At 31.2% G+C, this 12,631-nt stretch overlaps 1 protein-coding gene across 2 annotated transcripts; it reads right to left on the bottom strand.

Annotated features, from left to right (window-relative positions):
* Positions 1-1,711: 1,711 nt before the first annotated feature.
* LOC143908160 (CDK5 and ABL1 enzyme substrate 2) lies at positions 1,712-11,814 on the bottom strand. Of its 2 annotated transcripts, XM_077425555.1 has the most exons (10): positions 10,877-11,814; positions 9,143-9,520; positions 8,569-8,692; positions 8,353-8,480; positions 7,783-7,821; positions 6,708-6,793; positions 6,514-6,620; positions 6,325-6,431; positions 6,037-6,241; positions 1,712-5,968 (listed from the first exon to the last, which is right to left on the bottom strand). In XM_077425555.1, the coding sequence occupies exons 1-10, from the start codon at positions 11,362-11,364 to the stop codon at positions 5,828-5,830; spliced, it is 1,803 nt and encodes a 600-aa protein (XP_077281681.1). In that variant the 5' UTR covers positions 11,365-11,814; the 3' UTR covers positions 1,712-5,827. The 2 variants fall into 2 exon arrangements, with proteins under 2 accessions (XP_077281681.1, XP_077281682.1); XM_077425556.1 differs by lacking the exon at positions 7,783-7,821 and having other exon boundaries at positions 10,877-11,813.
* Between the last annotated feature and the right edge of the window lie 817 nt (positions 11,815-12,631).

The following is a 12,631-nucleotide window of genomic DNA, read 5'->3' on the forward strand; positions in this document are numbered from 1 at the left end:
GAGAGAGAAACGACCCGCGGGCTTCTCTTTCATCTATATATCTAATGCAATAACGTTGCGGACAATCGATGTGATTTTATACTTATTTCCTGCTTCATAAAAATGAAAAGAACTCACTTTGACAAAACACATTGTCGGAGGCTGCGACTCTTCTTTCATCTGTATATCGAATGCAATAACGTAGCGGACAATCGATGTGACTTTATATTTTTCTCTGCTTCATAAAAAAAAGTCACGTTGCGAATACATTTTTGCCTCAGTAAAATATACATTTTAAAAGTTTCTCAACTTTAAGAAGACATAAATTACATTAATATTAAATCGTCAAGTATAAATGTTTGCAAAGTATGTTTCTCATTTGAAGTATATGCATTGTTTTCATTGAAGAGGAAATTATTTTCTGTTAAATTGAATTTGGATGGAATATTTTGTATTTGGATGTTTTATTTTGTACGGCGCTGAAAAAAACTCGAAGTTGAAACGTACCAATTTACGGGGTGTGTGTATGTACAAATTAATAAAGTAATTGTTTGGCATCTATTGTTGCTCGTTCATTATAGCCCCTTTTCATTTCTACTTTTGTACATACGAGCGTGTTCATTTTTTTTTTTATTAATGAATTAGAAACTGTGTAATTTCGTATTTTTTAAAAAACTGCTTTCGAAGTCGCGATCCATTCAATCCATTCGTCTAAGAATAACGCTTATTAATAAGGAACAGGCGTATATATATTCCATGATATAAAAAGTAATCGTACAAATAACTTGAAATCTTTTCTACTCGATTATACATATATTATACAGAGTGTATGGAACAGTAGCGTCAATCAATTGCTATGGTTTAGTAAATATAAAACTCTATACACGCGCGGTATGTTAGGTTTTACATTTGCAAAATAAGTATATCTCTTTCAGCCATTCCCTCATTGCCATGCTAAATAATTTAACGAGGAATGTCGCGCTACGCATTATCTTAATGGGCTTCGTGCTGCTACAGCTGAAAGGGAATATCAGATACAATTTCCGCGACGAAAACGTCTTAACGAGCGAATATTTGAAGCCTTACGAAGGGTGGAAGAGACACGATGAGAGAGATATATAGGCTGCATTCCGAAATTCACTGTATCAGCAACTTTCAGTACTGAAAATCTATAGTATACGTGACGTAAAATATAGATTTGCAGTACTGACAGTGTCGGAATGCAGCCATATATGCTTATTTTGCAGATGTTAAACCTAAGCCTAACATACCGCGTACGTATCAAGCTCTGTATTTACCGAACTATAACGAATACAACAAAAATTTGTATACACATATTATATATGTATTCGACTCGAGCTCCTCTTTCACTTCCTAATCAAAGGTGGACCTTATCTTTCCATTCACGCTATATAGTTTTACAGATTAGATTTATTTTATTATATATTTATTTATTTTTATAATTACAATATTTTTATCTTTGTTTAGAAAAAATTCTAAACTAGTCAAAGAATTATTGATACAATAATAACAGAATATCTCGCATAAATAAATAATTCGTATGAGTATATAAAATTGAGATATGAGAACATTAGCTTCCTATAATTCTACTTTATAAAAAAATAGAAGATTAAGTTAAACTGCAATTAATGTTGGCTAATATTTGTAGGAGCCCATGTAGATTATAGCCCATATAGTAGTTAGATGCTAGGGTAAAATGAGAAATCAATAGTCGATTTAACATACACACGTATATTTCAAACATTATCGGGGTACATTACTGACATAATATCATGAATCATATAACTAAAGAACCTTTTCTTTTGAATGATTTACTACCCGGGATAAATATGTATGTATGTGTGGGTTGTGCTATTGTGAATATATTCTGTTATAATTGACACACTCTGCTGTGTACTAGACATACACGTTGTCACTGTTAAGTTTATGTACTTAGTGCGAGACACTGCCGTGTCTCTTGATTCCAGATGTACGTAGTAAAATTCGGAGTATTATGTATGTGTGGTGTATTCATGTACGTATTTGTAACACATCGCACATTTCCTCTCGGTCATTGATGCTAAAGACAATAATTTTATTGCCGGATTGTAGTAGTATTTTAGTAATTTTATAGTTACAAGACTAAAAAATCGCAATTTTTAGCAAGAATGCGTGCAATTTAAAGGAAATTTTAATGTGAAACTTCGCCAGAGATCTAAAGCTTGATATATTTTATATTGTAAGTTTTAGCATCCGGAGAAAATGCGCAATGGGACATTTTATATAGACATATATGTGTGTGGTTTAGTTGAATAAATGTAGAAATGATTCGTTCACGCCTAAAGTTCGCCTAAAGTTGGTTCTTGAAAATCGAAGGGCGTCACGACATATAAAACAAAAATTATTAACTTATCGAGGATAAATATCGCATGTGAAATTTGCTTATGAAAATATGAAATTCCTATGTAAAAACTGCAACTAGGAGATATTTTTTTGATAACGAGTACGCTGAAGAGATTTACTGGACTATGATATTAAAAGTGGTATCATAGAAGTTTACATAAAAACTAATTATTTTTAGGACTACCACTATATCTTCAAACACATCTATACTCTAGGTCTGTATTTTTCATAGGTTTAGAACCAGATATGGCTATATGATTCTCAACTCGCGATATTAATGATATTACCTTCTGCACAAACTAAAACTTTAATTGAATCGGATGGCCATATTTGGCTCTAAACGGGACACCAGATAGAAATATAGACCAAATATTCTTTATATGTATTTTGCTTTCTATGTTCAAGTCAATAATTCTTCCCCACATTTATCTCAACGTTTTCTACAAGCACTTACTCGATTACTTACAAAATGTTTTACTAGTGTTACAAGAATGGGATGATGCTAAAAGGAATATTCTCCTTCAGTTATATGAAATTGAACTGTACAAGTAATGTATATACTCTATGCACATGTACATGTATAAAATATGTGAGTATCTTGTATTTTTGCATCCTTCCTTACACTTTCTTATTAGAAACGAATATCGTTTTCAAAAAATGCGACAGTTGGTAAGAAAACAATGCGTCTCTATACAGTGATAAAATTGATAGTACAACACGAAATAGTCCTAAAACATTTATATTCTGTTAAATAGTTATTTGTGAAACTGAAGTGCTGCGATAGTCTATAAGAATAAAAGATACCACAAATGAAATGATGTCTTCTATAACATGTAAAAATTGAGCGAGATGTCAATTCTATACAACAGATAAATATAATTGAGCACAGAGCATATATATCTATATATAATATATATTCTATAACTCACAACAGTTTAAGTGTTGTTTAAAGCCGAAGCACACACTTTTGCATAACGCATAATGCATAAGAATAAGAAAATGGACTAGTCTATTTCCTTATGCACATATATAATATATATATAGACTAATCAAATTTTTTTTGTTTATGCATTATGCAAAAGTGTGTGCTGTGGCCTTTAAACAACACTTAAACTTATAACTGAGTTATAAGAAAATTGATTAGTCTATCTATATACATGTGCATAAGGAAATAGGTCAATCCATTTTCTTATGCTTATGTATTATGATGCGTTATACAAAAGTCCGTGCTTTGGCCTTTAGTCTCATTGATTTATAATATGCATAAAACATTTCACGTACTGCAAAGCATAAGTAAAACTATATATTAAATACAGCATGTTTATTTTGGTCGGTTTGTAAGAAAACTGTGTTACGAATCTGAATTAAAACACTTCAGAAAGACATACATCTCATACGTTTCTAATATCAATCTAAAAATAAGAGATGCATCTACATGTTTAATTTGAAAAAATCCGCAATATATTAGCATTATCTAAAAAGAAAGGCTGAGCTTAAATACAATTAAGTGATAAAATAAATGTATACAATATAGAATATCGCTTATTTTTTATAATGCTACAAGAGGTTATTTTTATTACATTCAATTGCTGTGTTATTTACAACGATCAGAATATTTTATCAATAATTAAAATGAAGAAAACGAGAAAACCGACATTAATGAAAAATAAAATGTTGGTTACGTGTTACTTTGTGATAAAATATATACCTAATTTTATTTATACATATATAATTAAAAACAACTTATTTCTATATTACAAAACAAACAAGATTTCAAAACAAGATATAGTCGTATCATATTCTAATAACACTTATAATATTATATAATCTTGATCACTGTGGATATTGTAAAAATTGGAAGAATATATTATTAGTGTGAATTATAAACTTGAAATATAACTTTTATCAGAATACTCTACTGATGCATAAAACATATGTGTTTTTGGTATTAAAGTAGATCATAAAAAAACTAAAAAATTGAAGAAATTTAATGTATCAACTTCACATGACATTTATAATAACTTTGAGTAAATATTTATGAAGACCTTTTTTCCATGCATGCCATATAATTTAACTTTGTATTATAAATATAATCGTTGTTAGATAAATGGATATTTCTACTGTAGCATTAATATGACATTATTAGTTCAAAGAATACAGATAACTATTGCGAAATATTATTTTTTATCTGATTGTTTGCTGCCATATAAGTACATCTATTTTAAGCTTTAATCGTGTTAAGAGTTGCAGGAAATGCTCTCTTAAGTATTTTCATATTGGCTACGGTCAACGTGACGCTACAAATGCTTTGGAGCGTTCTTCTTCTCCTTCTTTCTTCATTGAAAGAAAAGAGAAGAGGAATGCTTCGAAGCATTTGTAGCGTCACGTTGACCGTGGCCTTGTCACACATGTATTTACGTCTAATTTTCTGTTTTGTTATATTTGTAAGAAATACCAAGTTTCTATTGATTATTTCGTACGCACAGCAATTTTATATTAAGATATTTTCAGAAAGTATTTTTTTATAAAAAAAAATCTATACAATTAAAATAAGAACAGCAGTTTTGTGAAATGTATACCATCGGAGAAAGTAAAAGAATGACATATTTAAAGGTCAACTAAATAACTCTTGCAGTTAAAAAATAATTTTTATATAAAAATTGTGTTTTAGAAAAAAAGAAAATACTGTTTGATATTTTTCTTCAATCAAAACACTTTAATCTGATGTTCTTTTTACTTTAAACAAGAGGGTTATTTAGCTCGTTTTTAATCTCTTGCTCTGTATTATTTTTATTAAACTGATTAGGGCTATATATTCTAACACAGAAACAGTAAAATATATAAAAAAAATGTAATCAGTAAAACAAGCTTATTTTAAAACTATCGTATGCATTTATCTAGAAAGAATTGCATATCACAAAACCGCTGGTATATCTCTCATAAGATAATTCGAATTATATTTCACAAATTTCTCACTTCCATAACTTTAATATCTACATCTTATAAAACAAATATTTTAATATAATGTGATAATATATATATATATATATTAAACGTAATTTAGTTTTAACATCATCCATTTACCGACATTCGAACAGACAGATAAGATTATTCAAATAATAAAGTATTCACAGCGTGCAGCAATTACTACATTGGTAACTTGCAAAACAAATTATTATAATTAAAAAAAAACCTATATTCCTATTTTATTCTTTCAATCATAATTATTTCTTATATAGTCCGTTCCATTAAATCATATATGTATAACTGAATTAAGTCAAAGTGGCGAAAAGAAAAAGTATGTCATACATAAATGTACTGCTTCGAATATTATTTATACAGCTTTCAGACATTAAGATTATTTATTACAGATATGCTTTACCGCTCCGAGATTTTCTCATAAGGAGGTTTTGAAATTGCGTGAAAAGAATGATACGAAAGGATGTCAAGATTCATAAATCAATCGCTGATAATGAGGAAATATTTCCCATGTTGGCAAATGCAAACCAAATTCTAAAGCTACCAACACGGCAAACTCAGACGTAATTAAGTCCTTGCGATTTAATCGGAATACACCCTCAATTCTCTGTAAATAATAGTAATGGTAATTATTGTGTAAAAACTTTATTATTACATAATACACGATAAAGATACCTCGATGAGGGATTTAAGAATATCGCCTTTCACGTCGTTGAATTTTGCTGCGAGAAGTAAGCAAGCACCAGCACATAACTTCCGTGTCTGCTTCGTCACGATATTTCGAAGAATAAGTTTCTCAAAATATACGTAGGCCATTGCAACAGTGAGTAAATCAATACCATATTCTAATTTAGCTATTTTTCTCATTTCTCGTTTTAAGCTGAAAGAAGAACTTGTAAAAATATATATATATATATATAATAGCACAATTGAGCATATAAATTATATATAAATTGGACGTACCTGCGAAGCTTACTGAGAGTGAGTTGAATGTGTGGAAATTTCTCTTTAAATTTATCATTTAATTCTTTCTTCAAATCGGAAGGTCTTACATAATCAATAACAGATGCCTATATACATAAAATATTGAGTTGTATTAATCAAAATTTTTCATCAATCATTAATTAAAACAATAAGAATTAAGATATATACCATATATGATGTAAAGGTTAGTAACGTTCTATGTTTTCCAGCAATAAGTTCTGGATCATCCAATAAGTTTGGATTATATTGAGTAGATTGTTCATCCCATTCGTAGACTGTAATAACACGCAGTAAAATAATTATACGCAATATTAATCTTGTACAATTTGATAAGATATTTAAATTATGTTTTTTGTACTCACCTTTGGAATCGCCACTAAAAGACAATGGTGGAGACTCGGAAGTTATATAATGAGCACGATTTGTAGCTGTATCATAAGAAAGACACCTAAAATTAAAAAATATATATATTATAAAATGTGTATTATATAAATTATTTTATTTTTTGACATGCAATATGCAATGTTCTCCAGAATTGTTATATTTCTCTCATTAACAAATATTAAAAATTAACGAAGAGCATTAAGAATAATCTAAAATTGAGAGATTATTAATTTTTAATCACAAGTAAAAGAATATTGTAATAAAAATATTTACGTTTAAATTTTATTTGATGCTAAATTATAAATGTATAAAATTTAAAAATTATTATAATAATCAGTCTGCTAATCAATTTTCACTAAGAAAAATTGATTTTAAATTCATGAAAAAGAATTAATATTTTAGAAAATGTATAAGAGACTTCTGGAATGCTATTTACAGATGTAAAAAATATACAATGAATACATATAAACACATGCTACATTTACATAATTTTAAAATGCTTATAAGTAGCACAAGTATTTTTTCTTCATATATATAACAAAAATGTAATGTGAAACTATTCTGCGATGTGTGCACATTTATTAGACATTTTAGTGAATAATATAAAAAAATGTATGTATGTAATTTTTGTATATGATCGACATATATACATATGTATTAATCATGATCACACAATGTGAATAAAATATTTTTTAAATATAACTTATTTACTATAAACTTTAGTGTGTATAATAAACTTTAGAATATAAGAAAATTTTATATTCTGTTAAGTAGAATTATAATATCTGTAAATTTTTATATGTATTAGTAAAAAAAAAAAAATATTTATTATATCTCTTACTTATAAAATGTAATCATCATCATTACCATGTACAGATTATAAAATGATTATGAATAATCTAATGATTGATTTTTACAACACATCTTTTGCAGAATTATAATAAAATTTTAAGAAATATACTTGTTGTAGACTTTTGTATCTGTACGCCGTACATTTAAATCTATCTAACATTTCTCTATTTCATTACACATATATTGTACAATAATTTTTACCATTTTTTGTGATCCACATTCCAAGTAATTGTTTTTGTCCTGCAAAAAGATGGTTGATGTTTTGTTACAAAAACAAATATATGATATATGAATCTATGCACGTATTACCTATGATACTGAAAGAGATTAAAAGATGTCTAGACAGTACTGCAGCTACGAATTATGAAACTACAAACTACTAAATGATTGTTAAAATGAGAAATTCTTTAATAAATATTAACATTTCTCAGTGTTTGTTTCTATTCATAAATATTTGAAGGGATATAATTATACTCTTCAATTTTAAGGCAGTAACAGCTAAACATCTCATATATTGAAGAAAGTTAAAAGGTCGATTTGTTTCATGATTTTTTTAAACTCTAAACCTTAGCTAAAAGCTTGATGTATAGGATACACGAATAAAAACAATATATAAAAAAAAGGATAAACATATATCGTTTGTGTGCGTGTATGTGTGTGCATATGCGTGTATATACACAGTACACTCAGTTATATTATAACTGTGATATCAAATTAAACATATAAAGGAGAAATAAGTTATTCTACTAATAAACATATTTATTGCTATACCTTTGTACCACATGATGTTTATTAGGTATAAAATGCGTAAGTTCCATAGGTTCGTTCTCAATTAGATTCATTTTTTTATCCTTTAGGAATTGCCGAGATGGTACAAGTAGTTGCCCGTAAGATATTTCCTACAAAATTAATCGATAATAGACAATTGAGCATTAGATTAATTTTCTGATGTTAGAATCAGAGGAATAAAATAATTATCTCTAATACTTGGCCATCCTTAGCATGCTCTATTCCCAGCAACCTAAATGGATCAATGCTGTCATTAATTGCTGATAATGGTCTTTGAGATGACACATTTTTCCTTCGACATGTATCTTTACGTAATTCTGACCTGTGAATCATCATAATATCATAATGTAATTTTATTAAAATTATTATATTAGACATTATCCAAAAGTAGTATCAAATATATTCATAGAAACTGTAATCAAAGTATAAACAATCTACAGGCAACAAAACAATAATAAGCTGAGTTAAAAAAATAAAAGTGATAACAATAAATTTAAAAATATTTTAATATTTTTAGATTTTATTATATTTTCCTTTAATATTATTAATATTTCATAAGATATATGATTTTAAACATATTTAATGTCGAAAATTTTGGAGCAAGTTGTAACTTTTTTTCCAAATCTTCTCATAGTTAAAAATTTTAACTTAAAATTTAGTATAAACTAAACATCTACAACTAAAAAAGATATATAATAACAGAAGATAAAGATTTAAAAAAATACATATATTTAAATATTTTCATAGATATCTCTCCATATGTGAGCCTTACCAACTGGAACGTTGTCCTTTATTGTATGGAATAGCAGAAAATATTACAAATGGCACATGTCGGTTCGATACCAAAACCATTCTATCATCCCCAAATTTACAGCCGTTCACAGGTCGTTGCATCAAACGCAATTCCTTCGTAATCTCCGGTATTATGCTACTATTTGTAGAAACAGTTTGCACACTGTTCACTGCCTTTGTCTTTGGTTTTAACGATTGTGCTTTCGAGTGTATGGAGCCAATGCTTTCGTTGCTACTATTGTATTGATGCTTAATATCTTCCGAAAGCGTAGATGTTTGATGACTTATGCGCTTCTTATATTGCAGAGACCCCACACGTCTCTCTGGTAAAGAATAGTCGCTTCCGGTAGTCCCCGTTCTAAGAATATAATTTTCCATTAATAAAACATTGTATTACATAAGTATATGTGTAGAATGCGTGTTATTATTCAAAGAAAAAATAAATTTATGTAACACTATTCTTTCTTTTTTTTTTTTCTGAACAAACTGAAGCCAGTTTGCTACTAGCAAAAATTAATTTAGTAATATTTTCTTAATTTCCGATCTTAAATACAATTAGTTCTAAAAATAACTAATTCGTAAAGTGACATTCTGCAAGACAAGGCTTAATTTAAAATAAAATAAAAGATAAAATCTTATTTGTCTTCGTAAAATTTAATTAAAAAACATTGCAATTTAATTTCTTATTATGTAAAATATGTTTAGCTACACATTTGTTTAAAAAAAATGTCAAAACAATTTCAAAATCCGTTAAGAAACCTCAACTGAACAAAAAAAAATCATAATTATACATAGAATGTGCGAATTATACACCAGATATGCGCGCAATGTATGGACGGAATGCAATCAAGTTTCACGATGTTTTTGTTTGTGATACTGTAGACGCTTTTGATAATGTTATCTGAATCCATTAAGTGTCATTCAATCTTATCTGTACCAAGACAGTCTGAGATGGAACATTATAGCGCCGAGATTTTCATACGTGTTTAATTACTCTGGGCTTTCTCTTATCAGAAGGATGTTTAAAGAATTTGATACGCATAATTTAGAACATATTTGAAACATTTCGAAAGATATGGCCTGTAGCCGCCTGTTCCTTACTGCCCGCTAATAAATTATTTTATTACAGAACATACGATCTTAATTCAAAGTCATCTCTCTACGCTAAAAATGTTCATATTGCAAATTTTTAAAATAATATATACATACATGTAACTGTTTACTTTTAACATTCAATCAGTTCTATTATCATGAATTATCGCGACCTATTTCGGAAACAAAGGCTTAAAAGATAAGATAAAAAATATATTATTAATTTACTCGTGATAAGCGATATCTCGTTTGGAGGAAAAGAAATTCTAAAGAAAATTAGTTTTCGCATGTTACTCAAGATAAGAGAAAAATCTCAATTTATATAGATAACAGAGCACTCAATATACATAGTTTACGTGTCAAACTTTGTCGACTTTGCGTTCAGCTGTTAATAATTCGGAGCAAAAAGTTACCTGTGTTACGTCATACTAACAGATCACGTCGCTCGAATATTTTGACACAGGGTCTTCTGGGTCTGTTTTCTATCGTTGAACCGGCAGCGCTGGTTCGGAGTTTATCTTTCTTACTCCACATTGGAAGGCAAAAGATAAACTCTGAACTAGCGCAGCTGGTTCAGCAATAGAAAACAAACCCGGACTGATGCGGAGCGAGGGACATTTACCGTTCTCTGAACGAACTGTGCATGCCGCAAGAAAACTGCAAGTGATTTCTCTCCTGCTCCAAGAACATGGTAACCGCTGCCTTGGCGGGGGTGAGCAGTCCGTCCGAATCGGAACTGAAGGAGTTGTGATCGGTTGCGCTCTTCTGCGCCGGCTGCGGCGAGTTGTTCTGCTCTATCGTCGTCTCACTCTGCGGCAAGTCGTGCGACGTCTCCGGCACCTGGGGGCAGACGTCTACGGGCGGATCCAGCTCCACGGAGGCCTCGAAGTCGGCGCTCCGGCACACGGCCTCCAGCACCGCCTGCTGCTGCTGCTGCTGCTCCGACGACGACGACTGGCCATCGCTGTGCCTGCGCGCGTGACCCGGCCCGCTGCGTGACAGGACGGCGAACCTGGTGTCCCGGTGACTGCCGTCGAGAGAGATGTTGGACAGGAATGTGAGGGCGGCCAATCTTCTGCGTGAGTGATTTTTCTTTAGGGCCGCTGCCATTCCACGACGGACCGTGTCGGGATGCCGGTGCCAAATACCGAGGTGGGTAACGACGACAACGCGCGACCAATGACGGCGACGGCGACGACGTCGGCGACGTCGACGGCGACGGCGACGATGACGACGGCGGTGACAGCGGCGGCGGCGGCGACGACGACGACGACGACGACGACGGCCTCGACTTATTCGTACAACGACAACTAAGATCACAACGCATCGTCACTGCTGATACACTTAGTTCTACGTTCACCAGTCACCATCACGGCCATACGCCACACGTAAAAGGGTGAACCGGTACCGCTGATCATCATGCCGTTTCCTCGGACGAGCCCTTTCAACACGCGTTCACCTTCCGAACACGACCGTACGACCTTACCTACTACGCAACACAGCAGGGGAGCAGCAGACAGGAACGAGAGACACTTCCACCAGTTCCACCTTCCACCTTCCACCATGAGCGAGCCGCTACGATTTCGTATTCGTGGACACTGGGACCCCCCACTGGCACGGACCAATCGGAAAATCGTATCGTACTCGGCGCGCGCGTCTTTAAACAGGGCACACACACTTTTCCGTAGAACGTAACAGTAAGGTTTCGACTAATCGCGTTGCTCGATTCGGCCGTCTGTAACCGTAGAAGTAAAGAATCGATGTTGGCCGTAAGCAGAAGTAAGTAGAATTTCCACCGGGTGAAATTTATACGGTTGATTATATGCACATATATCTGAAATATTAGCAATATAGAGTAAAAAATGTGAGATATGAATAATAAATGTTAAGAGACAGAGATCCCTTGAAATTCAAATAAACTATTTGAATTGGTATCTCTAGAGATTCTCTTAATTACTCTTATCTAATTAATTACAAATATATGTATAGTAATGTTTCAGCACTGTGTGCTTGTTACTATATTTCTCTTTTAAAAACTTGGGAAAATTCACAACTCGGTAGAGAAATGATTCACTATTTATATTTTCAAATAGGCGTATTTACAAATTTTACATTTCACAATCTTCCATAGGTATGATAATAACGTGGCGTTACTGCAATTTAGTTTGTATACTTTATTTATACAATCATTATAATAAATTATATGTGTGCGTGTGTATATATATATATATATATATATATATATATATATATATATATTTCTTTTGAAGTATATTTACGTTACGCGCGAGTGTGTACCTCGTATGCTCACAAAGTAATTCGTCATTTCTAAACGTTTGCATCTGAAACAATTTTGTTGTCTTCAAGAAATATGATA

This window comes from Temnothorax americanus, unplaced genomic scaffold (assembly GCF_048541705.1).
Source record: "Temnothorax americanus isolate GAGA-0224 unplaced genomic scaffold, ASM4854170v1 Scaffold9, whole genome shotgun sequence".
Taxonomy (NCBI): Eukaryota; Metazoa; Arthropoda; class Insecta; order Hymenoptera; family Formicidae; genus Temnothorax; species Temnothorax americanus.